General features: G+C 61.2%; 9 protein-coding genes across 9 annotated transcripts; 7 read left to right on the top strand and 2 right to left on the bottom strand.

Annotated features, from left to right (window-relative positions):
- Positions 1-1,274: 1,274 nt before the first annotated feature.
- THITE_2058763 (uncharacterized protein) lies at positions 1,275-2,689 on the top strand (the record flags this gene model as incomplete). The annotated part of the gene is made up of 2 exons (XM_003657527.1): positions 1,275-2,268; positions 2,352-2,689. 2 exons carry the CDS (start codon positions 1,275-1,277, stop codon positions 2,687-2,689), a joined length of 1,332 nt encoding a protein of 443 aa, XP_003657575.1.
- Positions 2,690-2,762: 73 nt separating this feature from the next.
- Positions 2,763-4,847, bottom strand: THITE_2123418 (uncharacterized protein). The gene is made up of 3 exons (XM_003657526.1): positions 4,531-4,847; positions 3,653-4,464; positions 2,763-3,575 (listed from the first exon to the last, which is right to left on the bottom strand). The coding sequence occupies exons 1-3, from the start codon at positions 4,750-4,752 to the stop codon at positions 2,927-2,929; spliced, it is 1,683 nt and encodes a 560-aa protein (XP_003657574.1). The 5' UTR covers positions 4,753-4,847; the 3' UTR covers positions 2,763-2,926.
- A 750-nt stretch (positions 4,848-5,597) lies between these two features.
- THITE_2147922 (uncharacterized protein) lies at positions 5,598-7,449 on the bottom strand (the record flags this gene model as incomplete). Its single annotated transcript, XM_003657525.1, has 5 exons — positions 5,598-5,655; positions 5,728-6,159; positions 6,235-6,647; positions 6,738-7,286; positions 7,390-7,449. 5 exons carry the CDS (start codon positions 7,447-7,449, stop codon positions 5,598-5,600), a joined length of 1,512 nt encoding a protein of 503 aa, XP_003657573.1.
- Positions 7,450-7,988: 539 nt separating this feature from the next.
- On the top strand, positions 7,989-9,483 carry THITE_2123415 (uncharacterized protein). Its single transcript, XM_003657524.1, has one exon. It carries the CDS (start codon positions 8,164-8,166, stop codon positions 9,250-9,252), a length of 1,089 nt encoding a protein of 362 aa, XP_003657572.1. The 5' UTR covers positions 7,989-8,163; the 3' UTR covers positions 9,253-9,483.
- A 328-nt stretch (positions 9,484-9,811) lies between these two features.
- THITE_124257 (uncharacterized protein) lies at positions 9,812-13,521 on the top strand (the record flags this gene model as incomplete). The annotated part of the gene is made up of 2 exons (XM_003657523.1): positions 9,812-10,974; positions 11,997-13,521. 2 exons carry the CDS (start codon positions 9,812-9,814, stop codon positions 13,519-13,521), a joined length of 2,688 nt encoding a protein of 895 aa, XP_003657571.1.
- Positions 13,522-14,297: 776 nt separating this feature from the next.
- On the top strand, positions 14,298-15,544 carry THITE_2132603 (uncharacterized protein; the record flags this gene model as incomplete). The annotated part of the gene is made up of 2 exons (XM_003657522.1): positions 14,298-15,027; positions 15,105-15,544. 2 exons carry the CDS (start codon positions 14,298-14,300, stop codon positions 15,542-15,544), a joined length of 1,170 nt encoding a protein of 389 aa, XP_003657570.1.
- Positions 15,545-15,984: 440 nt separating this feature from the next.
- Positions 15,985-18,674, top strand: THITE_2123413 (uncharacterized protein). Its single transcript, XM_003657521.1, has 2 exons — positions 15,985-18,282; positions 18,346-18,674. Exons 1-2 carry the CDS (start codon positions 16,180-16,182, stop codon positions 18,406-18,408), a joined length of 2,166 nt encoding a protein of 721 aa, XP_003657569.1. The 5' UTR covers positions 15,985-16,179; the 3' UTR covers positions 18,409-18,674.
- Positions 18,675-19,334: 660 nt separating this feature from the next.
- On the top strand, positions 19,335-20,870 carry THITE_75172 (uncharacterized protein; the record flags this gene model as incomplete). Its single annotated transcript, XM_003657520.1, has 2 exons — positions 19,335-19,678; positions 19,736-20,870. Exons 1-2 carry the CDS (start codon positions 19,449-19,451, stop codon positions 20,868-20,870), a joined length of 1,365 nt encoding a protein of 454 aa, XP_003657568.1. The 5' UTR covers positions 19,335-19,448.
- Positions 20,871-21,998: 1,128 nt separating this feature from the next.
- Positions 21,999-26,615, top strand: THITE_2123410 (uncharacterized protein). Its single transcript, XM_003657519.1, has 3 exons — positions 21,999-22,405; positions 22,476-24,683; positions 24,735-26,615. The coding sequence occupies exons 1-3, from the start codon at positions 22,227-22,229 to the stop codon at positions 26,458-26,460; spliced, it is 4,113 nt and encodes a 1,370-aa protein (XP_003657567.1). The 5' UTR covers positions 21,999-22,226; the 3' UTR covers positions 26,461-26,615.
- The last annotated feature ends 113 nt before the right edge of the window (positions 26,616-26,728 follow it).

The raw sequence follows: 26,728 nt of genomic DNA, 5'->3' as shown, positions 1-26,728 counted from the left end.
CCTCTGATTTTGCGTGGTGTCTGGTGTCTCCCACAGTCGGTGGAAGGACTGTTGAGGAGAGGCCCAGGCTTGTTTGGCAAAGCCGCAACTGAAAGATGTTTTGTGCTCGCCCTGGCACTCTGAGGCAGCCAATCACCGATTGTCAGTGTTTTACAGCCCCTCCTACTCGGCCGTACTGTGGTAATCCGTTCAGCAGGTAGCCTGTTCATCTCGAGCCGCGAAATCTAGGTGCGACATCGAGACTCTCCCTCAACCCCCAACCGTCGTCAATCAACAAGAAGACGATGCCCGAGAAAAAGTCCGTCAGGCTAAGGAAGAATGGCAACGGGCACGATGGGAAGCAGCGAGGAGGGATATAGCTAACGGCACGTTCAAGTCACCACCCGAGATGCGCATCCCCGTCGTCATCTCGCCGGGATGGACTCGATACCCAAGACTCTCGAGGCAACACTTATCAGAGATCACGGGGCCCGTACGAAAAGGTATGCAATCGTTGTCTTGTCCTTGAAGGAGGGTGGTGTCACCTTCCTCCCTGCGATCCTATCCGCTCTTGTTCAGACCTTGGTTTGTACACATTTCGCTCTTATCAACACCTACTTGAAGAGGCAATCTTTTCAGGCCCTCCTCGATTTGCCAGCTTAGGCTCTGCCGGCTCTGCCTGCGAATTCAATCTCTGATCACAATTTGTTTACCTGTCTCCACGTACGCGGCTTTCTGTGCCAATGGAACTGTGAGCTTAATTCATCTCGTTCATTGCGCGCGATATTTTTCTTTAAGCAACTCCCAGCCTCCCACTCAGACATTGGGAAGCACACCGACTTTGTTTTGCGTGGTTGTAGAGTCTACACTCTGGCCAACAGGTACGGATCACAGCCCGTCCTATCGGGTATCAGAGACTTTCGCTTTCCGGGGAACATACCCAAACCCCAAAGCCAAAACTAACGATCGCAAGGTTCTTTAATCTTGTTTTCTTCCGTCCGGTCGGGAGGTTGCATATCCTTCCGCAGCCTTCTTGCCACCCAGCGTCAAGCGTCCGTTTGTCGCCTTGTCGCCAGCTTGAGGCCCACCGATTCTTCTCTCCATGCCAAACCGACTGTATCTCCTGGGTTCTTCTGCAACCCGATCTGTCAAAGGAAAAACGGCTGGCAAGACGCTCATCAAATTTGTCACTCCGAAAACCGTCATCATCTTCCATCGCCGGCACATCACCCTTCCGGCCTGAGCTGCCGCCTGCTCCCGTCATCGCCATCATCATGTCGGCCGACGACCAACTCATGCAAGACCTCGGGCTTGCTCTCCAGCTGCAGCGCGAGGAGCTGGAAAGCCTGAAGAATGGGAGGAAGGGAAAAGGCCGTGAAGGAGAAGCGGACGACCTCGAGTGCGCCATCCAGCTCTTCGAGGCCGAGCTGTCGTCGTGCGCAACCCAAGCCTCCGACAGCGCCATGTGCCGCAGCATCGCCCGCGCTGTCGTGCTCGACGCCGAACTAATCCGCGCCATCACGCAGCAAGAGGAGCAAGCGGCGCAGGACCGAGTGCTCGCCAGCCGGCTGAGCTCGGGCGGTATGGCACCGTCAACAGCGGCGTCTGCCCGACGCGCTGAGGTCGTGCGCTGCCAGGACCAGGACTCAGACGACGACGAGCAACGTCTGACCGAGCTCTGGAGATTCAACGTTCCGCTCGACCAACACCCGGCCGAGTCCTCGACGTGGGCCGCGAGCCGGCCCGGCTCGCCATCAACACACCCAAGCGGAAGCGGCCGGTGCGGCAGCGAACAGCCGACCATCGAGTGCAACAGCTGCGGCGACCACCGCCCCAGCGCAGACGTCGCCCGCTGCGAATGCGGCCACCACTACTGCCGCGAGTGCCTGGCGACGCTGTTCACGCTGTCGCTGACGGACGAGTCGCTGTTCCCGCCCCGGTGCTGCGGCCGGGCGATCGCGCTCGACGGCTGCCGGCCGCTCCTCTCGGCCACGCTGGCGGGCAAGTTCCTGGCCAGGAAGGCCGAGATGGACACGCCGAACCGGACGTACTGCCACCGGCCGGCGTGCTCCGCGTTCGTGCCGCCGCCGTTCGTCGTCGCCGACGTGGCCACCTGCGTCCGCTGCGGCAAGAAAACCTGCGCCATCTGCAAGGGCGCCGCGCACGACGGCGACTGCCCGCACGACGAGGCGGTGCAGGAGCTGCTTCGCGTCGCGGCCGAGAACGGCTGGCAGCGGTGCTATGCTTGCCATCGCCTGGTCGAGCTGGAATATGGGTGTAATCACATGAGTAAGGACCGACCCCATCGCTTGCCCCCATCCTCTTCCTTCAAACAAGACAAATTGCTGATGGATTATTTTGCCCTTGCCCAGCCTGTCGCTGCAAGGCCGAGTTTTGCTACATCTGCGGAGCCAAGTGGAAGACGTGCGATTGTCCGCAATGGAACGAGGACCGGCTGCTCGCCCGCGCGAATGTCATCGTCAATCGCGATCCCGGCGCCCAGCAGCTCAACGACGCAGGGAGGGCGAACCGAGTGGAGAGGGAGAGGCGCAACCTGGTGCACAACCACGAGTGCCAGCACGACAACTGGCAAGTCCGCCACGGCGAAAACCGCTGTGAACAGTGCCACGATGACCTTCCGCTCTATATCTATGAATGCACGCAGTGCATGCTCTTGGCCTGCCACCGTTGCCGGTATAACCGTCTCTGAGGGGCGAAGTTAGAGGGACGGAAGGGGGACCGGATAGCGGTGATTTGATGGAGCGTCGCGGACTACAACCGTTGTGAGCGGTGGCGGAGGAAATGTATTCTATGTCGTGACAATAAGTAACGACAGCATAGAGCCATAACTAAACCATTCAGACTCCCCGGTGACATACCTTGACACTCGACATTCGAAATCATCAGTATCATGCTACATCACCGCCGGACGATAGCCAGCCACTCCTCAAACCCCCTGCCGCAGCGGCCTCATCCTCAAGTACATGCCATGCTCCGGCTTGATGGTGATGACGCCCCTGGGCACGGCGCTGTCCTCGTCCATGGCCAGCTCCCACTCAAACGACGTGACCAGCGCAGCCAGCAAGCAGCGCATCTCGGCCCTGGCGAACTCCTGGCCGATGCAGCTGCGCGGGCCCTGGAGGAAGGTGAGAAAATCATAGTTGCTCTTCGCCCCGCCATGCCTGTTGGCCCTGCCGTCGTCCGCGTTGATCCAGCGCTCGGGCCGGAAGGCCGCCGCGTCGGCGCCCCAGATCTCACGCGACCGGTTGATCTGCCAGATCGACACCACCACCTCGGTGCCCCGCGGCACCGCCTGCTCGCCCAGCCGCGTGTCGCGCAGCGCCTCCCGCATCGTCAGCGGCACCGTCGGGTACAGCCGCAGCGTCTCGTGCATTACTCCGTTCAGGTACGGCAGCTGCCGCAGCGTGCCCGCCAGGACGTCGGCGGATGGTGGGGGCTGTTGTTGTTGTTGTTGCTGCGCGGTGATGATCTCGCCCAGCGCCGCGGTCACTTCGTCCCGCAGTTTCTGCTGGTACTCCGGGTGCTTGGCCAGCAGGTAGGACGACCAGGTCAGCGCCGAGGCGGTGGTTTCGTGTCTGTTGAATTGGGTGATAAGTTAGTGGTGGGTGCAATGGTGGTGATGATAGTGAGCTCCTGGGTGACATAGACATACCCTGCTGCCAGGAAGGTGAGGAGCTGGTCCTTGAGGACCTCGTCGTCAAAGTTGTTGGACTTGATCAGGAGCGACAGAATGTCGAAGTGGTCGTCCTTGTCCTGTTGGATGGCCCGTCTCTTCTCCCGGATCAGGTCCCGGCAGATGTTGTCCAGCGAAGAGATAAGGTAGACGAAGAGATCGTTCATCTTCCAGGGAAACATCCTGATGACGGGAAAGCCGACCGCGAGGCAGAGCGTGGCGAAGATGAGCTTCTCGCGGTCCGGCTCGAGGAGTTGCTCGTAGATCTCCTGCAGCGGATCGCTCGCCTTCTCGACCACGTTCAAGGCGCGGCCCATGCCGGCGACGCCGATGATGTCGAGCGTGACCTTGCTCGCCCAGCTCGTCAGTTCCAGGACGGCCGAGCCCTTGGACTCGGCGCCAGCGGCGTTGGCGATCTCGCGGTTCAGCGCGCGCATCAGGATGCCGGCCTTGGCCCACATCATCGGATACAGCTCCGTGATGTGGCGGGCGTGGAAGGCAGGCATGGTGTTCTTCCGGAGGAACTTGTGCTGGTCCTCCTCGAGGGTGATCAGGCCATCGCCGATGATGCGGCGCAGAAACGCGCTGATCCTCTTCGGCTTGGAGAAGTCGTAGCACTTGTGGACGAGCAGGTCGGCCAGCAGGCGAGGCTTAGCAACGAGGATCTGGCGCCCAAAGGCGTCGAGGGCGATCAGATCTTGATCCGGATAGCGCTCGGCGAGATCCAGGAAGAGGTTACCCCCGGGGCCATCCTTGACGATCAGAGATATGTAGGCGGCGCTGAGTAGCGCCTGTGGTGCGACATGGTCAGCTTCTTTGATTTTCTGGGAACCTGGGAAGCCAGACTGCCAACCTACTTTAGGGCCAGGAATTCGGCGCAGGGGGCTAAAAAATCTCGGGTACAGAAACGCCCAGAAGACGATGCCAAACGCATAGTTGACCAAGATCGCACCGACCACGGCCATGAGGTGGCCATGTGAGCGGACATAATCAGGATACAGCCTGATGGCCAAGAGGGCTTCGACGGCCGCGGCGAGTGTGAGGCTGGGGAAGCCGAAGAGCTGAGATGCTAGTGTCATGTTGAGACTAGTGATGAGGGAAGCGGCAGTACAACAAGGAGACCATGTGGTACCGAAAGGGGATGAAGGAGAAGACGAGGTAGGTACTTATGAACCCTGGCTCATGAGGAGGGAACCGAAGATCAACGGTGCAGGAGGTGGTATTCAACGGAATGAAGCCGCTTAGAGTGAGGGAATGATCAGTTCGGGGTCAGGAACGATGATTCTCAGTGCCAGTGCCCAGTGCTCCGTTGAACGCGCGTCGAGGCGAACTCAAGGCATGTCCACCAGAAAGTCGAAGCCGGCAACACGGAGCGAAGCAGGCGAGACAGCACGGCCGTTTCTGTGGCATACTGTGGACTGTATAGTGCCGAATGTCGGTGCTGTACGGATCTACGGAGTCCTCCGGTCTGTACTGTACCTCGCCCGATCCCAGCTAATAGTACATTCAGCAGGGTTTAAGTCTCGGCTCTCGGACTCGGGGACCCCACCGAGCGGCCACGCAAGTCGCAAAGTCCAACCCGATTTAGCCTAGCCTGCGAGTGCAGGAGGAAATGGGGAGGGGGGTGAGTGCCACAGGGCGATCGACCGTGCGACTATTCCGTCGTGGAGTGTCAACATCCATACCTATCCTAGAAAAACAGGCACCAAAGAGGGCGTCCCGAATCTAATTTGTTAAGCTGCGAAAGGTAACGTGTACGGAATACACGCAGTAGCTCACGGATATTACTGGCATATTGTATTAACAAGACCCTGACCCCTGAGACCCGAAAGACGGCCGAGTGATCTCATACACGCATCCCAGCCATCCACATCCCATTCATATGACGGGCTCTCATCCCCTGGGGCCTTCTCGAGTCCTTCCCTCAGCCCACATACGGCGGAAGAAACCACTCCTCGCCCGCCAAGCCAAGAGCAGGAGGACTCGTCAGCTCCGGACCCCAGCCGACCGCCGGAGCAGCATCCGGCAACGCCAGCGGCAGCAGCGGCGCCGACGCCGGCGGCGTCCCCATAGCACCCAACCCGCCACGTGCCGCTAACCGCTCGCGCAAGAACTTCTGTTCCCGCATCCACCTCGAACTCTTAACAACCCCATCATCCACTCCCTCCTCCCCCTCCTGCTCATCGACGCGCAGCCCCGGCCCCGCAGCAGCGCGGATGCCGATGCCGGCGTCGAGGCGCGCCAGCACGGCCGTGGCGCGCCGCAGCTGCTCCGGCGACGCCAGCGCGCACGACGCCACCAGCCGGATCGACTGCACGATCACGATCGCCGCCGCCCCGTCGTGCGCCAGCGTCCCCGGCGCCCCGCCGGGACCCACGTCGCCCAGCGCGTAGGGAACCGAGGCTAGCATGTCCTCGATTGCCAGGTGCACGTGTTGTTCCAGGATGGGGACGCACGCGGTGAGGCATGGGTCTGGGATGGTACTGCTGCTGTTGTGGATGCTGGAGTCTCCTGGTTGTTGTTGTTGTTGTTGGTGCTGGTGTTGTTGTTGCTGTTCGTACTGGTGCTGCTGGTAGTGGTGGTACGCGATCATGCTCATCAGCAGGATCAGCCGCTCGGACCGCACCAGGATGATGATGCACGCCGTCTCCGGGTCGTAGTGCGTCGTGCCGGCCGCGACCTCGCCGAGCGCGGTCGGCGTCGTGCGCCCTTCGAACGTGTTGCGCCAGTAGGCGGCCGCTTCGGCGTCCCAGTTGTGGAAGTCGTCGAGCGTCTCGAAGCAGCTCTGCAGGAGGGCGGCTTGCTCCTGGGGGTCGAGCAGCGCGTGGTCCGGCGACAGCAGCCGGTTGCGGAGCGACACCGTCCGGGACATCATGGCCAGCGCCCGCAGCAGCGGGTCGAACACGCCCCAGGCCGTGGCGATGGCGCCCGGATCGACGTACGTGTCGTCGTCGTGCAGGAACGAATACACTTGCTAACCGCCGAAGAAACGTTAGTCCACCTCGTTAATGTAGCGGCAGACGCAAGCCGTCAGGGAGGTGAAAGTAAGAGCACCACCACTCACCAACCGGATGAGGGCCAAGAACAGGAGCTCCGCCCCTCTACTTGTCACGATCTGTTCGGGCCCCCGCTTCTCTATGAGGTAGAACAGCCCGGGCGCGTGCTCGCCCGGGTCGCCTGCCGCCTCGCCGCTGATGTCCTTCAGCGTGCACAGGAGCAGGATCGACGTGATCACCTTGTCATCGGTGGCTTGGTCCTCGGACCGGATGATCTCCTGCAGCATGCGGATGGCGCGGCCGTAGTGGCGGTACGACTGGACGCGGAACTTCTCGCCGCCGAACTTGTTGTACGCCGCCATCTGGGCGACGCACAGGGTGGCATTCTCCAGCAGGCCCTGGCTGCGGGAGTCATACATGCTGGGCAGGAAGCTCAGGTGGCCCGGGAAGCCGTCTTCCGGGTTGGGAGACACAAAGCGACGGACGAAATAGAAAAGAGACACGTCATCGTAGGACGGGTCTGGGGCGCGGACAATATCGACAGGTTGGTCCCATCGTACGATCTGGCCGGCTTGTCTTTGTCGTTGTTCCTCTTGCTGCTGCTGCTGCTGCTGATCCTCGCGTGGAGACTGAGAGCCCCGGCGGTGGTCAGGACCCGCTACGCCGGTCTGCCCTTGCTTCCCACCGGCCGGAGCCGGCTCCGGGACGAGGACGGCTGACCACGGACTGGACTGGCTCCCGCGATGCCGGAACTGAAACTGGTCCGTGTAGCCGGGGCATGGCTTGCCGTAGATGCAGCAGCGGCGACATGAAGGCTTAGCTTCGTCGCACTTTTTGGGCGGGCAGTTAGTCGACGACCGGCCGAGTGGTTTTTTTTCTCCGCTCTTCCTGTCGAAAACGAACCTTGACTTTCCGCTGGCGGCAGCGCAGACAACCCGTGCTGAAGCGCCCTGGAAATACCATTATCGCTAGGATTCAAGACTGAGGCAGGTTTGGATTGCGAGCGCGCGTGGCAATGGAGCCGTGGCGAATGCCGAGCGCGGAGGACGGAAATCCGGGGTAAGGCTACAAAAACAGGGGGGATTTGGCGTTGCAACCCGTTTGAGCGACGCGAGCTGCAACTGGTTGACACGTGCCCTAACATACCTAGAGACAGCACCTTGATTTCCTGAGTGGGGTTTAGCTTGCGAATCCTTCGGGAGAAGAGCCGAGGTCGACCGGACTCGAGCCGGGTTGCGCAGATCCACCACCATGCAACACCACGTAACACGTCCCCCCGCTCGGATTCCACGGATACTCGGATAGATGTCAGATTGTGATAGATGTAGAGCCAACGTCTCAAAATGAAGTTCACACCTCAGCCAACTGTGAGACGGAGTCCTCCATCCTGCCTGGGGCTGTCTCGTTCATTCTAGACCCTATCTGAAGACCCGATCACCTCTCATCCTCCTCGAAGGCTGCTGTCGCAACTTGCCAGCCCGCCACTTGTTGACCATGGCTTCTGTACTCTCCTCTCCGGTCGTCGACACGATCGTTTCCGCAGCCCGTCTAGTCCTCTCCCCCCTCTTCACCGGGCCAATTCTCCTGTCCCTGACATACCGCCCTGACACGGTGCGGCATGTTCTCGGCATCGTCGCGGAACACCTCCCGCAGTGGGCTGCGGCATCCCTCTCGTCACTGCCGCACCCTCCAGCCATCACCGTCCTTCGCGTCCTCGTTGCCCTGGGGCTCCTGCGCACGGCGAACCGGGCGCTCAACACCATGGCGCACAACTCGTGGCGCCTGACCGCGGCCCCGGGCTGGGACTGGCCCAACGAGATCGCCGTCGTCACCGGCGGCTCGAGCGGCATCGGCAAGGGCATCGTCGAGCGGCTGGCCGCCCTCGGCGTGCGCGTCGCCGTGCTGGACATCCAGGACCTGCCCAAAGACCTGCAGGGCAACGCCCGGGTGCGCTTCTTCCGCTGCGACGTGACGTCGTCCGAGTCGGTGGCGGCGGCGGCCGACGCGGTGCGCCGCGAGCTCGGGCACGCGAGCATCCTGGTCAACAACGCGGGCATCGCGCGCACGGCGCCGATCCTGCAGGCGGACGAGGCGTTCCTGCGGCGCATCCTCGGCGTCAACCTGATGTCCATGTGGTTCACCACGCAGCAGTTCGTGCCGCACATGGTGCAGCGCGGCAAGGGCCACGTGGTGACGCTGGCCAGCATCGCCTCCTTCGTCGCGCTCGCCACCGCCGCCGACTACTCCGCCACCAAGGCCGGCGCGCTCGCCTTCCACGAGGCCCTCGCGTCCGAGCTGAAGCACCAGCACAAGGCGCCGCACGTGCTGACGACGGTGGTGCACCCCAACTTTGTCCGGACGCCGCTCGTCCAGAGCTTCGAGGGCCGGCTGCAGCGCGCGGGCGTGCGCATGCTGACCAGCGACCGGGTGGCGGACGAGGTGGTGGCGCAGATCAAGAGCCGGCGCGGCGGCCAGCTGGTGATTCCGAGCTCGGCCACGGGCCTGTCGGGCATCCGCGGCTGGCCGACCTGGCTGCAGGAGTTCGTGCGCGACCGGGTTGCCTCGGGCGCGGTGAAGCCGTAGGGTGGAAGCAAGAGAGCATCTGTAGGGTAGGATAGCTGGCTGGAGATGCGATTCAGGGGCTTCCCAACTTGATCAAGTGTATAATCAACGATTTAGAGCATGCGCGAATCAAAAATGGCGTTCTCGATACTTCGCGAATAGCTACCGCCGAGATGCCTAATTTTCCCCTGACTTGGTTCGGACTGTGTTGCTGCTCGGCAGGGACAATTACCCGCCGTTGACTTACACGTGAAACAACCAACTACACACTACACAGTAGGACAACCGTACCACGAGGGTTCGGGCTTCCAGCCTCGCTACGGATGCATCCCGTAGCGCAGATGGGGCTTGGCCCCACCGTTGCACTCCCAGTGGGTGGGTGGCCTGGCAGAAGGGGTAAGGGGGCCCGAAAACGATATAGGAAGCAATGGACCTTACCACTTACACCAACACCCTTCCCACCTCAGCCGTCCCCATCTTGAAGCTCTCAGTACATACGCCGTTTTGCACGATACAGCCCAACATGAAGCCGGCGCAGACTGCCCTCGCACCGGTCCCGGCGCGCAACACAAAGGGCACCATGCTCTTTTCTTACGTCTACACGTTCCTGAGCACCCCGTTCATCCTCTCGCGCTTCGGCTTCGACATCCTCCTATGCCTGCTCCCGTGGACGCGGCCGACCAGAGAATGGTCTCTCCAGCAGGCGGTGCGCATGCGCATCGTGCGCCTGGTGCTGCTCTACTGGTCGCTGCTCCGCTGGGGCGACCGGCTCAGCCTGCGGCCCGGCCGCGAGCGCAACCGGTTCGAAGTGCTCCCGCCGCAAGATCCGAAGCTCTACCAAGGCGCCCTGGCCGACGCCACCATCCAGCCGACAAGCATCGGCACGACCTGGACGCCGGCGCGGCCGCCGCCCCCGGCGCTGGTCCGCCCGGACCTGGTCGTGGCGCTGCACTTCCACGGCGGCGGCTTCGCGATCGGCACCGGCCGCGACGCCGACACGGGCTTCACGGCGCAGACGCTGCTGCGCCACCTGGGCTGCACGCACGTGTGCACGCCGCAGTACCGCCTGGCCAGCGCGCGCGACGGGTCGGGCCGGTTCCCCGCCGCGGTGCAGGACGCGCTGACGGCGTACGTGGCGCTGGTGCGCGGGCGCGGCGTGCCGCCGCGCCAGGTCGTGCTGTCGGGCGACTCGGCCGGCGCCACGGTCGCGCTGGCGCTGCTGCGCTACCTCGGCGAGCACGGCGCGGAGCTCGGCCTCCCCCCGCCCGCCGCCGTCGCGCTGTGGTCGCCCTGGGTCGACGTCGGCGCTGCCCTGCGCCTCGATATGCGCGCGTCGCCTAACTACAAGACCGACTACCTCAACCGGGAGTTCGGGCGGTGGGGGGCCGCCGCGGTGGCGGGGGTCGATGGTGTGGAGGGCCAGGTGGACTCGGTGGAGCTGAATGGAGGGTACCTCGCGCCGCTGCATCACCCGTTCACGGTCAGCGACGAGGGCATGCCGGCGCCGCCGCCGCTGTTTGTGCAGGGCGGGGACCGGGAGGTGCTGTGGGACGACATCGTGCTGCTGGAGCGGCGGTACCGCGAGGCCGGGTGGACGACGCACCTGCATGCGTCACCGCACTGTCCGCACGACATCCTGCTGCTGGGGCCGAAGATCGGGTTTGCGGCCGAGACCGAGGAGGCGGCGCGGGCGGCGCGCAAGTTCTTCCTCTCCACGACGGACATCAAGCTGCGGGGGTCGGGGTAAGCAGGGGTGCCTTTGCGGAGTCGCGGACGGCAACATACACAAGTACACTATGCTAGGAAACCTTGGGTTAGCAATGGATGGAGTTCGTAAACTTTCGTTTCTCTGAACTGGTATCTTCACATGACAATGAAGCCAGGCCGAAGAAGAGTGCCGAGGCCGTTGCGTGCCCGTTGTCCGGTAATGGAGGTGAGGTTGGTGTAGAATGAGTCCAAGGTTCAAGATTTTCGGCGTCGTGCGGAGAAAGCAGAGGGGATAACACCGTGTGCATTGCTTTCCGCGTTCACTGTGATGGCTACACTGGGGTATTTCCAAATTGGCTCCTCTCTTCACTACACTCGCTCGGCATTACTTCCCCCTCCAGGCTTAGCTTCCGACTCCCGAGTTCGGAATGCGCCAGGTTTGCAGACAGTCATGGAAGCAGGGTATGTACACTTGTAGTTATACGGACTACAGTACCGCAGCGTGTGATGTCATGTTGCCTGCCTTTGCTCCCTAGACTGGGGTTACTAGTCTTTCCGAGCGGCAGCGGTTCGCAAAGTCTGGCCCAACCTGTAGAAGCTTGCGATGTCCCGTTCCGCCATGACTACTGCAGCTGACGTTCACTGTACAGAACAAACTACTTGGTCAGATTGCCGAGCCCATCGGGTCTTTTCCGATGGACCCATGAGCCGTCTCCTCGACGTCGGCGAGATCCCGCTAGTTCATTCGTAAGTCACCTTGCGAGGCGCATCGAGTTGCCGCCCGGCAGACGTTAATGACGCGTGTATGTACAACTACCGCAATATCAGAGTTGTGGGTACCCGTAATGCATGGACGGAAGAAAACCACAAGCCGAGGCTCGCTCTCCGCTCTAGAAACTGCAAAGCATCCAACGCACACCTTCCAGATCATGATATCTTTGAATCTATGTCTTAACCAGCTGCTTTTTACTCCCAGAAACACACAGAAAAGTGGAAGGGGTGAAGCGTCTATGCAAAAAAACCGCCAGTCCTCCAAAACCACCACTTTGATTCATCAGACTTCCTGTGTCTCGCCGCGTCCACATGGCCAACGGCATCCCCAACGGCATCCCAAATGGGCGGCCCGATGACGGCCTATTCTTTGACATCCTCATCATCGGAGCGGGCATCTCCGGCATCAACGCCGCATACCGCATCCAAACCGAAGGCCCCGCCGATACGACCTACGCCATCCTCGAGAGACGGAGCTCGCTCGGAGGGACATGGGACTTGTTCCGCTATCCCGGCATCCGCTCCGACTCGGACATCTTCACGTTTGGCTTCCCCTGGTATCCGTGGAAGCACAAGTCCACGCTCGCGTCCGGCGACCAGATCAAAGCCTACATGACCCAGGCCGCCCAGTCGCAGGGCATCGACCACCACATTCTCTACGACCACAGCGTCGTGTCGGCCAACTGGAGCTCGGCCGACAAGAACTGGGAGCTGCAGGTTGCCGTGGCCGGGCGGGATCAGCCCGCCACCTTCCGCGCGCGCTTCGTGCTGCTCGGCACCGGCTACTACGACTACGAGAAGCCGCTCGAGACCGAGATCCCCGGCATCGACCGCTTCGCCGGCAAGGTCATCCACCCGCAGTTCTGGCCCAAGGACTACGACTACACCAACAAGAACGTCGTCATCATCGGCAGCGGCGCCACCGCCGTCACCCTGCTCCCCGCCATGGCCGAGACCGCCAAGCACGTCACCATGCTGCAGCGCAGCCCGGGCTACATCTTCTCGCTGCCCTCCAACGGGCTCATCACGGCTTTGCTCTTCGCCGTGCTGCCCGCCGCCGCCGCCCACTACCTCAGCCGCATGTTCTGGCTGGTGACCGGCCACCTGAGGACCTGGTTCTGCCGCACCTGGCCGGGCCTGGCCAAGATCGTGATCCGGCGCGCCACGCAGCGCCAGCTGCCGCCGCACATCCCGTGGGACCCGCACTTCCGCCCGCGGTACAACCCCTGGGAGCAGCGCTTCTGCGCCTGCGTGGACGGCGACTTCTTCGCCGCGCTGCGGTCGGGCAAGGCGGACGTGGCGACGGGCACGATCCGCACGGTCACGGCGGACGCCATCGAGCTGAACCCCGGCGGCAGCGTCGCGGCGCTGCGCCCGGACGTGATCGTCACCGCGACGGGGCTGCGCCTGCGCTTCGGCGGCGGCATCGCCTTCCGCGTCGACGGCGGCCCGCCCGTGCGCTGGTGCGACCGCTTCGCCTGGCGCTCCGCCATGCTGCAGGACGTGCCCAACCTGCTGTTCCTGACTGGCTACGAGGCCGCCTCGTGGACGCTTGGCGCCGACGTCAGCGCGCGCCTGCTCGTGCGCGTGCTGCGCCGCATGCGCGAGACGGGAGCCCAGGTCGCCGTGCCGCGCGTGCGCGCGCCCATGCCAGAGAAGTCCATGATGAGCCTGACGTCGACCTACCTGAAGAATGTGAGGGAGGTGCTGCCCAAGGGCGGGACGGGGGTCTGGGCGCCCAAGACGAATTACTTCGCGGATATGGCGAGGGCCAAGTGGGGGAGTCTTGACGCCGATTTGGAGTTCTCGTAGGCATGGTTTTGGGTCATTGTCGATAACTCCAGCGTACGTGTACAGTGTAGTGTATTCCGTACACTCAGGGGTAATTATGGCCAAGGAAATTACCTGGGCATTTTTCTAAAAAAAGCAAAACCCTGACTCGCAGCCCATCGATGATTGGGGGACTCGCTTATCTCGCAGTACAGCAATACTTCCCTCGCTCCGCAAATTCATCTCAGACCGTCCCGAGTCCTTGATTTAGTGTCTGAAATCAAGGCTAGTAGACCCTGTAGTAGTTCAGGAAGCGTTCGAAACCACACGGCCAGTCGCATTCTCATCAAGCACTCCAGCCTCAGCCGTCCTTCCCCAAACTGACCCACCCGCTTTGTTTGCTTGGCGGGCCGGGATCTTCAGCGCATGTGCGGGGTGCAGTAGGGTGCAGTAGGGTGCAGTAGCGCAGAACCGGCGATCCCAATGTCCGGAATAGGGGTGGCCTTCCGAACCCTCCAACCTCTGCCTCGGTATCCTGCCTCCGCCCAGGAAGGCCTGTGTGAACACAACGTACCTGACATCGATGCCTCGACACATGACGTGCTGAGTCAGTGCGAATAATGAAAGGATAGCAGTCAGAAGCGTCAAGTCCCAGTTCAGGAGCCCTAAAAGAGCCTCGCTGCCCGCTCACTCACCTCTCATCGACACGGCATTGTCGGAAGATATCTTCACAAACAACCTGCCTTAAAGCGCCCGCTTTGCATCGTCAGCCTCTCACCTCTCATTCAGTCGGCATCTTGTCATAAGAAGGCTTCAACATGACTCTAAGCAGTGTAACCGCTCAGACCGGATACCTGGACAACCTGACGGCGGAGGAGGAGGGCAAGCTGCAAGAGGCGTGGATCCATATCCTGCGTCTCTGCGGCGTCGAGGAGAGCGTCAAGCACAAGACGCCCGACCGGACGCGGGAGCTGCAGCAGCACCTCAGCGACAAGTCCGCCGACGTGTTCCGGCGGCGGCTATGGAGCTTCATCCTGGCCGACCACCCGGACGTGCTGGTGCTGCGCTTCCTGCGGGCGCGCAAGTGGGACGTCGACGAGGCCATGGCCATGCTCGTGTCCGCCGTCAACTGGCGCCACGAGCGGCGGCTCGAGGAGGACATCGTGGCCAAGGGCGACAGCGTCGGGCTGGCCGCGGCGCGGTCCGCCGACGAGGAGAGCTTCCTGGCCCAGTACCGCTCCGGCAAGGCCTACGTGCGCGGCGCCGACCGCGAGCGCCGCCCCGTCTTCGTCATCAAGGTCCGCCTGCACGACCCCAAGCTGCAGTCGCCCGAGGCCATGGAGGCGTTCATCCTGCACAACATCGAGACCATCCGGACCATGATCCGGTACCCGGATGAGAAGGCGTGTCTCATCTTCGATCTCACCGGCTTTGGGCTCAAGAACATGGACTTTCACGTCGTCAAGTTCCTGGTGCAGGTCTTTGAAGCGAGATACCCCGAGTATCTGGGCGTGGTGCTCGTTCACAACGCGCCCTTCGTCTTCTGGGGTCTGTCCCCCCCCCGCTCCTCCTTCGGTTTCAATTGAAATTCATCTTTCTGATGTAGTCATCTAACCGTGTCGCAGGCGTCTGGAAGATCGTCAGACCGTGGCTCGACCCGGTGATCGCCTCCAAGATCAACTTCACCAACAGCAACGCGGATCTCGCGCGCTTCATCGAGCAGGAGAACCTGCAGAGCTGCTACGGCGGCAAGGACAGCTGGGAGTACAGCTACATCGAGCCGGTTGCCGGGGAGAACGAGCGGATGCAGTCGGAGAAGAAGGCAGACGTCGAGGCGGCACGGGCCGAGCTGGTCCGCCAGTTTGAGCAGCTGTCGGTCGAGTGGGCGTCGTTGGAGCCGAAGTCGGTAGCTTCGGTGCAGAAGGTGGCCGAGAGACGGCACATGGCCAAGAAGCTGGCCGAGGCCTACTGGGACTTGGATCCCTACATTCGAGCCAGATCGTACTACGACAGAGCCGGCGTGCTTGGCGCTACCGGCGCTGTGGACTACAAGGCGGCACAATAGGGATTCCGGCTACATCCATCATACCAACGACTCTTCGAGAAACATGTGAAGTTGTCATTGTAACGTCTTACTGCATAGTTATGGTGTGCCGCGTAGAAACACCGTTACGGAACTCAGGGACATGTTCCCTTACTGCGTGCTAGCTCGAAAATATCTCAACGAGGCTGCACCGCTCGACGAACTGGGCCCACAACACAGTATGGGTACGGGCCAGGGAGGCCCATAACAACTTGCGGGGAGGGTAACATCGCTCCATTGAAGCGTGCGGGGAAAGATGGGGGTATCTTAGTTAGTTAGTATACCCCAGATCTTGGCCGAGGTTCTGTCAGACAAAGTTGGCTCAGGGGAGGGGTGTGGGCAGGGGTCGATGCTGGGTCCACACCCGGTTCTTGAAGGCAGTTCGCCCGATGCAGCCAGACTGGCTAGAATTCGTGCCATGTGCTGCCGAAGACCCTAGCCCAGGTTCGATAAAGTCTTCAAAGGCCTTGCTATCACCTGCCTGGGTCCATTCTGCGGCGTGTTCTGCTCGAGCTCACTCTCGACGTCCTCCCTGACCCGCCAGCACCGGACGGTGTAGTCCCTGAGACCCGGTCCTTGAGCCTTTGCCCTCGGCTCAGCGCCAATAATACGCCAACATGCGGTTTTCTAAGCTGCTTGTTGCGGCCCTGGCCCCCGTCGGCCTCTTCGCTCGCCAGTCCGTCGACCAACTATCGCCTGGAGAGCTTGTTGCGCTCCTGGAGAAACACAACCTCGCGATTGTTCCCAAGTCGGAACTGACAGACGCCCTGACGGAGCTCAATGCCCTGCTTCGGAGCCAGCAGCTACAGGCACGCGACTTCTCCCTGAAATTCAAGAGGGCAAACAGCACTACAACAACAACATCCTCCGGTTCCGGTTCCAGTTCAGGCTCCGGCTCCGGCTCCTCCTCCAACGGCGGCATCAGCATCCCAGACCTCCTCGGCACCGGCGACCTGGGCGACCTGCTCAGCGGTCTCCTCAAAACCCTCGAAGACCTTCCCGCGCTGCTCAAGGCGCTCGAGGGCCTGCTCACTGCCGAGTTCCTCCAAGGCTTCCACGATGCGATGGTCTACCTCGGCCAGGCGCTGCAGCCGCCGGCGCCGGCGCTGATCCAGGACCTCCTGAAGAAGGGCGCGCCGCTGCTCGACCTGCTCAGCGAGATCGACCTCAAGGGCCTGCTGGACGAGCTCCAGGGCGTCGACCTGCCCGCCCTGGTCGGCGCCGCGCTCAAGCTGCTGTCCGACCAGAACCTCAACGACATCCAGTCGCTGCTGACCAACGGCGCGGCGCTGCTCACGCCGTCGTTCGTGAACCAGACCTCCACGCTCATCGGCGGCGTGGCGCCGCTGCTGAGCGAGCTGGGGCCCTTGCTCGACAAGGTCGAGCCCCTGCTGGACAAGCTCAGCGGGTTGGATCTTGCCGGCCTGTTGGATGCCGTGGAGCCGCTGCTTACCAAGGAGTCTATCCAAGGCATCGTCACCTTGCTAGGTAACGCCGAGGCTCTGCTGACGGCCGATACCGTCAAGCAGCTTAGTGGTCTCCTGACATCTGTTGGTCCACTGCTTGACAAGCTCCAGGGCCTGGATCTTGAAGGCATCCTGGATGCCGTCTCGCCGCTTCTCACGAAGGAGTCTATCCAAGGCATTGTCACCTTGCTGGGTAACGCCGAGGCTCTATTGACGGCCGACACTGTCAAGGAACTCAGTGACCTCTTGAAATCTGTTGGCCCCCTACTCGACAAGCTTCAAGGTCTAGATCTCGAAGGGATCCTCGACGCCGTCTCGCCCCTGCTCACGAAGGAATCCATTCAAGGCATCGTCGGCCTCCTGCAGAACGCGGAGGACCTGTTGACGCAAGACACTGTCAACAGCCTCAAGTCCCTGCTGACCACCGCCGGCCCACTGCTCGACAGCCTCGGCCAGGTCGACCTCAAAGGTCTCCTCGCCCAGGTCGGCCCTCTGCTGGAGGAGCTCGGCAAGCTCGATCTCAAGGATCTGCTGGCCGCCGTCAGCCCCCTGCTCACCTCCGACTCCATCAAGGGCATCATCGGCCTGCTGGGCAACGCCGAGAGCCTTCTAACAACCGACTTCGTGGGACAAACCAAGACGCTGATCAGCGACGCGGTGCCGCTGGTCTCGGCCCTCGCCGAAGTCAACCTCAGCGGCCTGATCAAGCAACTACAGCCGCTGCTCGACGCGCTGAGCCAGATCGACCTGGCCAGCCTGCTGAAGCAGGTCTCGCCGCTGCTCGCGCAGCTGTCGCCGCTGCTGGGCGAGCTCGGCAAGCTCGACCTGCAGGGCCTGCTGGCCGCCGTCAGCCCCCTGCTCACCGCGGATTCGATCAAGGGCATCATCGGCCTGCTGGACAACGCCGAGGCCCTGCTGACGGCGGGCTTCGTCAACGAGACGCAGACGCTCGTCGGCGGCGCGGTGCCGCTGGTCGCCGCGCTCGACGAGGTCGATCTCAAGGGCCTGCTGGCTACCCTCGCGCCGTTGCTGAAGGAGTTGGGCGGGATTGACTTGGCAGGGCTGCTGGCGGCCGTCAAGCCGCTGCTGGACGCGGTCAAGAAGATTGATGTTCAGGGCATTGTGGATCAGATCTTGCCGCTGCTGACGCCGAGCAGTATTAAGGCTATCGTGGGTCTGGTCAATAATGCGGGCTTGCTGCTGAGCCAGACGTTTGTGTCGCAGACGTCGGAGCTGATTGATGATGCTACACCGGTATGTTTTCTGAATCGCTTGTTCTGTGGGTGTTGACTCTTGGCTTACACATGCTGCTTACAGCTCGTGGCAACCATTGCCGACCTCGTCCACGCCGTCCTCAAGGAGTTTGTGGGCAAGCGGTAGGTTGCGGCGGGATAAAGGTTGACGATGACGAAGGGACGAGTAATGTGGTTTCATGAGTAATAGCGTCATACGCATCTAATGCTGAATCAGTCCATGGGAGTACGCGGCTCCGTAGGTAGTCTTGGAAGAGAGACTACTCATGACCGTTCGGGCGGAGTGATTTGGTCTCTAATTGAATTTGGACTCTGATTAGTACAACAACATTGTATGTGCATATACTGTACCACGGAACAACACACGACAATGGACGTGTTCGTGTTTACTGGAAAAATGGCTATCTACGACTCGATGGTGTCTTCTCTGAGAATGGACCGCTACCAGGATTTGCTTCCCCCTATCCACACATCTGGTTGAACCACGCAATAACATCGCCTAACTCAGCCTAACGGCAGAGATTGCAATTCCAAACTCACTTCCAGCTCCCGAAATCTCTGCCGTTCGTGGATGCTTCTTTGGCATGCATTGTCACAAGCCATCCATCCACCCTGGACGTCGACTTACACCGCTCGCTTGACGCTTCACCAGAACGAGATTGTTCCGAGATCCTCCCAGCAAATAGCATGCTTGCCCACAGCAGCTATCCGTCCTCAATGAGCCTCGGCAATCCCAAGAATGCGGGGAATGCGGGGAAGACCGAGTCATACGGCGGGAAGTCCCTTGTGCCTGGGCTGTCGAGGCACTCCGGGACCCGAGATAATCAAAAGCCGCGTCGCAAGCTAATCCCTTTCGAGGCCGAACCGGTGGGCGGCGCTCTCCACCCCCGGCATGCATCGTGATGTTCCGGTGGGGGTTGCATCGGGGATTCTTCGCCTTGGTGTTGCCAACCTACCCAACTACACTAGTGCACCTGTTAGCCGGGATCACAAAGATTTGCGCTAGCTTACCATGGCAAAAGCGTCGTCTTTGTTTGTTGGGCAGCCATTCATCAGGCGGGCCGTACGCCTTGACGGAGCCTGTGTCTGTTGTCGCCGTCGCTCGCCAACCCCTGAGGCCGTGGCTCAAGCAGCGCAGTGTCTAAGAGCCATCGTCGCAGCAAGACCATGGCCACGACGACTACAGGACCGCCGGAGAGCTCTGCCGCCAAGGTAGCGGACGCCCGGCCTGAGAACGTCCTCGACGACGCCTCTTCGGTGGACGATGGCGTCCACGAAAAGCAGGACGCGCCGGTCGGTGCCTCCAAGTGGCAGAAAGTAAAGCAGCACTTCCGGCGGTTCTGGTGGGCTCACCTCATCGCGGTGATCATCTTGCTGGCCATCTTGTTACCGATCATGTAAGTATGCGCCTTCAGAAGTGCGGTCTGAACGGCTGGCTGACAAGCAGACCAAAGATTCAAAGTCATTATCCCGGCCATCATCAGGAACGTCGTCAAGAGCCAGGAGCTGCCCGTAATAAGCGGCGCCCTCAACTTCACCGCCCCGACCCATCTGAACATGTCCATGGACACCTCCCTGGACACGCCACTCGGCGTCAAGATCGATCCCCTGGCGCTCAGCCTCTACCAGCCGCCCGCCGACCCCGACCACGACGACTCCGACGCCAAGGGCCCCTTCTTGACGCTGCAGATGCCAGAGCAACACGTCCACCACCTGACCAACGTCTCGATCCCCGAGCAGACCGTCCAGGTGCTCAACCAGACGCAGATAACCGCCTGGTTCAACCAGTTCTTCGACAACGAGACGGTCGACCTCCGGCTCAAGGCCGACCAGCTCAGCGCGCACCTCGGCGCGCTGCACTACGACGTCAGCCTGGACAAGACGGTCAAGGTGCCCGGGCTGAACTACCTTGCGGGGTTCGGGGTGCAGGACATGCAGTTCACGATCCCGCCGGACCCGGCGACTGGGTACAACCTGCGGGGCCACTTGCTGATTCCCAACGCGGGCGTGATCACGCTGGGGCTGGGCAACGTGTCGTTCAACATCCTGGCGGGCGACGTCAACCTGGGGCTGGTGCACCTGTACGACCTGGACCTGCGGCCGGGCAACAACACGCCCTACTTCGAGGGGGAGTTCTACTTCGACCAGCTGGTGCCCAACCTGGCGGCCGTGCTGGCCTCGCAGCAGGCCGCGCTGGCCGACGGCGTCGTCGAGCTGCACTCGCGCGGCAACGCCACCGTCAACTACGGCCGCCACATCCCCTACATCGAGGGCGTGCTCAACATCAAGCGCATCCCCATGCGCATCCCCCTCACCTCGCTGCTGCTGGACGTCGTCGAGGGCGTGCTAGCCGGCGGGATGAACGGCACGCAGCACCTGCCGCTGCTGGACACGCTCGGCGAGGTGCTGGGGAATAAGACCCTGTTTGAGCAGATGCTCAGCCATTGGGATGCCGCTGGCGGCGGCGGGAACGGGACGGCGGCTGGCGGCGCCGCCGGGGGGAAGAGGTCGGTGATGAGGGCGGTGGGGAGGTCGATGCGCATGAATCTGTTCAAGTTGGGCTTGAGGAGCCTGCGATCCAAGTTTTGATGGGAGAACGAATGAACGAGAAACGGTCATGGGGGGAATGAATTCAGTTTATGCTCGACCGGGCAGTATAACGAGGGTAATGAGAGACATGGAAACGAGCTAACGTTAGTTTTAATGTTTATGACTTTTCTTTCTCATGGTCGTCCAAACCCTAGAGCTGAGATTCGGATGCTAGTGCTTTTGCTGTTAATGGGTTAGGTTGACACTTGACAGAAAGAAACAGGAGGAGCATACCGAGACCACATACCTACAAGCGCCCTGGCAGGATCAACCCCTTCCAGTGGTAACGAATGACGATGGTTTGCCCGGTCGGCTAGCTGGCAACTTCAATTGATGAAAAGGAGGCCAATGGAGGCAGTCTGAGCTGACATGTGGAGAGGGCCGTTGCTTGTTACATGGCGCTGGTGAGGAAGCAAGAAGGTCGAGGCGCCCCGGGAGAGTTTCTCTTCGAAAATCGAGGCGGGTAGAAGCTCTGTTTCCATGACGTTTGTTCGCAACTACCCCAAGGAACCTATGTCTGGCCGGTGCCTGGATCGGGTGAACCCGGTGACGCGGCTCGCACCTACCTCCCTGACCTTACCTGGTGTCGGTCGGACTGGCTGATGCTGTCAGTGGAAGTCAGTGGAACCGGGCACCAAAAGCAACGGAATCAGGGTTAGGGCCTGGAAGCGCCCGAAAGCCTTGTCCTGGTGCTCCTGGCGAGCGGCGGCTGCCGACGGCGGGGCAGCGGGGAGAGCGGGGCTGATAACCTTAGCTCGGAACCACCCCACTCTCCCGATAAGCTGTTGTTCAGAGAACGGCAGGGAAGTGGGAGACCAACAACCTCGTTCGCTCTGCTCTGCCTTTGGTCGAAGTCTTGAGAGGAGGACCTTCGGTCTTATCTGTACGGACAGACCATGAAAAATGGAGTTTCATGACTCCAACTGCCTGTCTGGAGGGAAGCCGGCGATACCCTAACTTATGCGGGGCGTGCCGGTCCTGCAATGCCCAAGTGACCTACTAAACCGACCGCAAGGCGAATGACGTGGGAGTGGGCGTGGCTCTCTTAACCTCCTGCAGGTTGCCACCCAATCTGCTTCGCACCTTCACCTCGACGCAATTTTACATACCTCGCTGGACGGGGTCTTCCACCACGACTTGAGCACGTCCGTTTCCGCAGTCGCTGGCCACGGTTCTGGTTTCCTGGAGCATTGTTACCCCGCGAGATCGGCCGTGGAATGCTTCAACGAGAACGATAGCGTGTCTTAAAGCAGTCACTGCTTGGACCCTCCTACTGGCCTGCGTTTACGTACCTTGACTCCATTTGAGGCTCAAGATTAGCCGGATAAGACGGATTCCACCGGCATCTTCTTCGCCATGACGCCCTCTATAGTTCCAACAGCACCACCCAAGGCGCCGGCCGGGACGCTGACCACCGCCTTCGACGACACACTTCGCTTCTACCTCAATGGCACCCGCGTCGTGCTGGACGAGATCGACCCCGAGGTGACCCTGCTCGAATATCTCCGGGGCATCGGCCTGACTGGCACCAAGTTGTACGTCTAGCCTTGTTCCGCTCCGCACCTCCTCATCTGAGTCGCCGAACACAGCTAACCTCTCCGTCAGAGGGTGCGGCGAAGGCGGCTGCGGCGCCTGCACCGTTGTCGTCTCGCAATACAACCCGACCACGAAGCGCATCTACCACGCCAGCGTCAACGCCTGCCTCGCCCCACTCGTCTCCGTCGATGGGAAGCACGTCATCACCGTCGAGGGTATCGGCAACGTCAAGCGGCCCCACCCGGCTCAGGAGCGCGTCGCGAAGAGCAACGGCTCCCAGTGTGGCTTCTGCACCCCCGGCATTGTCATGAGCCTATACGCCCTGCTACGGAACAACGATGCGCCCACCGAGCACGACATCGAGGAGGCCTTCGACGGGAATCTGTGTCGCTGCACAGGTTATCGACCCATCTTGGATGCTGCCCAGACATTTAGTGTGCGGAAGGACGCCAGGGGACCGATCAGTGGTTGTGGGAATGCCAAGGCGAATGGGGGCAGCGGGTGTTGCATGGAGAATGGTGGCGGGGGTGGGTGTTGCAAGGACGGGAAGGTGGACGGCGTTGACGATCAGCCGATCAAGAGGTTCACCCCGCCGGGCTTCATCGAGTACAAGCCGGACACGGAGTTGATTTTCCCGCCTGCGCTGAAGAAGCACGAGTTTAGGCCGCTGGCTTTCGGCAACAAGCGCAAGAAGTGGTTCCGCCCCGTGACCCTGGACCAGTTGCTCGAAATCAAAAGCGAGTACCCGACCGCCAAGATAATAGGCGGCAGCACCGAGACGCAGATCGAGATCAAGTTCAAGGCCCAGCAGTACCCGGTCTCGGTGTACGTTGGCGATATCCCGGAGTTGAGGCAGTTCTCCTTGAACGAGGACCACCTGGAGATTGGCGGCAATATTACCCTTACCGACCTTGAGGGTGTCTGTCAGGAGGCTCTGAAACACTACGGGGAAGCACGTGGACAAATATTCAGTGCCATCTACAAGCAACTGAAGTACTTCGCTGGCAGGCAGATTCGAAACGTTGGCACGCCAGCTGGTAATCTGGTTACGGCGTCGCCCATCTCGGATCTGAACCCCGTCTTCATGGCTGCAGACGCCGTTCTGGTTGCGAAGACGCTGGGAAAGGACCTCGAGATTCCCATGGCAGATTTCTTCAGGGGCTACCGCCGGACGGCGCTACCTGCGGAGGCGGTTCTCGCGTCGATCCGCATACCAGTCACCCAAGAGAAAAACGAGTTCTTCCGAGCCTACAAACAAGCAAAACGGAAAGATGACGACATCGCCATTGTTACCGCGGCCCTGAAGCTGCGCTTGAGTGACGACGGGGTTGTCGAGGCGGCCAACCTCGTGTACGGCGGTATGGCGCCCACAACGGTCGCTGCGAAGCAAACGAATGCGTACCTCGTCGGGCGCAAGTTCGCAGAGCTGGAGACCCTTGAAGGCAGCATGAACGCCCTTGGGCAGGATTTCGATTTGAATTTCAGCGTGCCAGGTGGCATGGCCTCGTACAGAAAGTCGTTGGCGCTGGGTTTCTTCTACCGCTTTTACCACGAGGTGATGCAGACGCTCGGCGAGAAGTCAGATGAGGAAGCCGTCGCAGAACTCGAGCGAGAAATCTCTACCGGCAAGGAAGACAAGGAAGCGGCTGCAGCATACATGCAGGAGACGCTTGGGAAATCCAACCCTCACGTGGCCGCCCTGAAGCAAGTGACGGGCGAGGCGCAGTACACGGACGACATCCCGCCCCTCAAGAACGAGCTCTACGGCTGTCTCGTGCTCTCGACGAAAGCCCATGCCAAGATCAAGTCTGTCGATTTCGCCCCGGCCCTTGACATCCCGGGCGTGGTCGACTACGTCGACAAGAACGACATGCCCAGCGCGCGCGCCAACCGCTGGGGCGCGCCGCACTTCGAGGAGACCTTCTTTGCCGAGGACGAGGTGCATACCGCCGGCCAGCCGATCGGTCTTATCCTTGCCACGTCGGCGGCCCGCGCCGCCGAGGGCGCTCGTGCGGTGAAGATCGAATACGAGGAGTTGCCTGCCATCTTCACCATCGAAGAAGCCATTGAGAAGGAAAGCTTCTTTGATTTCTTCCGAGAGATCAAAAAGGGCAACCCGGAAGAGGCTTTCAAGAACTCTGATTATGTGTTCACGGGAACTGCAAGGATGGGCGGGCAGGAGCATTTTTACTTGGAGACGCATGCATCACTTGTCATCCCAAAGCCCGAGGATGGCGAGATGGAGATTTGGTCGAGCACGCAGAATCCGAACGAAGCGTGCGTATCCCTTTTCCTGACCCCTTGGACCACCTACTGACCCCCTTTTAGCCAGGCATATGCTGCTCAGGTCTGCAACGTCCAGTCCAACAAGATCGTCGTCAAAGTCAAGCGCATGGGCGGAGGCTTCGGCGGGAAGGAGACACGATCCATTCAACTCAGCACTATCCTAGCTTTAGCAGCGAAGAAGACGCGCCGGCCAGTGCGCTGCATGCTTACACGCGAGGAAGACATGGTCACCTCCGGCCAGCGGCACCCGTTTCTGGGGCGGTGGAAGGTGGGCGTCAACAAGGACGGCAAAATCCAGGCGCTGGACCTGGACATCTTCAACAACGGCGGCTGGAGCTGGGACCTCAGCGCCGCCGTGTGCGAGCGCTCCATGACCCATTCGGATGGCTGCTATATGATCCCCAACGTTCACGTGCGCGGTCGCATCTGCAAGACGAACACTATGTCCAACACGGCCTTCCGCGGCTTCGGCGGGCCGCAGGGCATGTTCATTGCCGAGTCGTACATGTCAGAGGTCGCGGACCGCTTGGGCATGCCTGTCGAGCGACTCCGCGAGATCAACTTCTACAAGCCGAACGAGCTCACCCACTTCAACCAGCCCGTGACCGACTGGCACGTGCCGCTCATGTACCAGCAGGTCCAGGACGAGGCCGAGTACGCCAAGCGCCGCGAGGCCATCACCAAGTTCAACGCAGAGCACAAGTGGCGCAAGCGCGGCCTCGCCCTGATCCCCACCAAATTCGGCATTTCCTTCACCGCGCTCTGGCTCAACCAGGCCGGCGCCCTCGTGCACATCTACCACGACGGCTCCGTCCTCGTCGCCCACGGCGGCACCGAAATGGGCCAGGGCCTGCACACCAAGATGACCATGATCGCCGCGCAGGCGCTCAACATCCCCATGGAGGACGTCTACATCTCCGAAACGGCCACCAACACGGTCGCCAACGCGTCCGCCACCGCCGCGTCCGCCTCGTCCGACCTGAACGGCTACGCCATCCACAACGCCTGCGCGCAGCTCAACGAGCGCCTGGCGCCCTACCGCGCCAAGCTCGGGCCGTCCGCGACGCTCAAGGACCTCGCGCACGCGGCCTACCTCGACCGCGTCAACCTCTCCGCCCAGGGCTTCTACAAGACGCCCGAGATCGGCTACACGTGGGGCGCCAACACGGGCAAGATGTACTTCTACTTCACGCAGGGCGTGACGGCGGCCGAGGTCGAGGTCGACACGCTGACGGGCTCGTGGACCTGCACGCGCGCCGACGTCAAGATGGACGTCGGCCGCTCCATCAACCCGGCCATCGACTACGGCCAGATCCAGGGCGCCTTCGTCCAGGGCATGGGCCTGTTCACCATGGAGGAGTCGCTGTGGCTGCGCACGGGGCCCATGCGGGGCAACCTGTTCACGCGCGGGCCGGGCGCCTACAAGATCCCCTCGTTCCGCGACATCCCGCAGGTGTGGAACGTCAGTTTGCTCAAGGACGTCGAGTGGAAGGATCTGAGGACGATCCAGCGGAGCCGCGGCGTTGGCGAGCCGCCGCTGTTCATGGGCAGCGCCGTGTTCTTTGCCATCCGCGACGCGCTCAAGGCGGCGAGGAAGGACTACGGCGTCGAGGCGACGATCGGGGTCGACGATCCGACGGATGGGTTGCTGAGGTTGCAGAGCCCGGCGACGCCGGAGAGGATCAGGCTGGCGTGTGTCGATCCCATCATGGAGCGGGCTCGGGTCAAGCCGAAAGAGGGGGAGGAGAGTTTCTTCATTGCGATCTAATCAGTAGGGGAATGGATGGTTGAGGGTGGTGGCATGCACAGGAGCAACACACTTGGGGTCTTGACTTTTTTTGCATCTATCGCTGGGTTTGCATCCTAGCCCGTTTTCTGCGAGAATATGGTACCTACAGGGTGATGTCCTTGTCTGTTGTTTTCTTCGGCTGTTTAATGTCCCGCAGGAGCTACCGGCCTTGTTCAAAGCTACCACCACTTTCCTGAGCTACCTGCCAGAGATCCATGTGCGTGCGGTCCATTGTCCACAACGCTCT

Source organism: Thermothielavioides terrestris, chromosome 6, assembly GCF_000226115.1.
Source record: "Thermothielavioides terrestris NRRL 8126 chromosome 6, complete sequence".
Classification (NCBI taxonomy): domain Eukaryota; kingdom Fungi; phylum Ascomycota; class Sordariomycetes; order Sordariales; family Chaetomiaceae; genus Thermothielavioides; species Thermothielavioides terrestris.
Note: the sequence above shows the minus strand (reverse complement) of the source record. Positions and strands in the feature narration are given on the sequence as shown.

Excerpts from the sequence above, each read along its gene's own strand:
- THITE_2123410 (XM_003657519.1), top strand. The coding sequence starts at position 22,227 with ATGACGCCCTCTATAGTTCCAACAGCACCACCCAAGGCGCCGGCCGGG. Across the intron at positions 22,406-22,475 it reads GGCCTGACTGGCACCAAGTT|AGGGTGCGGCGAAGGCGGCT; the intron begins GTACGTCTAGCC and ends CCTCTCCGTCAG. Across the intron at positions 24,684-24,734 it reads ACGCAGAATCCGAACGAAGC|CCAGGCATATGCTGCTCAGG; the intron begins GTGCGTATCCCT and ends ACCCCCTTTTAG.
- THITE_2123418 (XM_003657526.1), bottom strand. The coding sequence starts at position 4,752 with ATGACACTAGCATCTCAGCTCTTCGGCTTCCCCAGCCTCACACTCGCC. Across the intron at positions 4,465-4,530 it reads GCCGAATTCCTGGCCCTAAA|GCGCTACTCAGCGCCGCCTA; the intron begins GTAGGTTGGCAG and ends GTCGCACCACAG. Across the intron at positions 3,576-3,652 it reads CTCACCTTCCTGGCAGCAGG|ACACGAAACCACCGCCTCGG; the intron begins GTATGTCTATGT and ends CCAATTCAACAG.
- THITE_2123415 (XM_003657524.1), top strand. The coding sequence starts at position 8,164 with ATGGCTTCTGTACTCTCCTCTCCGGTCGTCGACACGATCGTTTCCGCA.
- THITE_2123413 (XM_003657521.1), top strand. The coding sequence starts at position 16,180 with ATGCGGTTTTCTAAGCTGCTTGTTGCGGCCCTGGCCCCCGTCGGCCTC. Across the intron at positions 18,283-18,345 it reads TGATTGATGATGCTACACCG|CTCGTGGCAACCATTGCCGA; the intron begins GTATGTTTTCTG and ends TGCTGCTTACAG.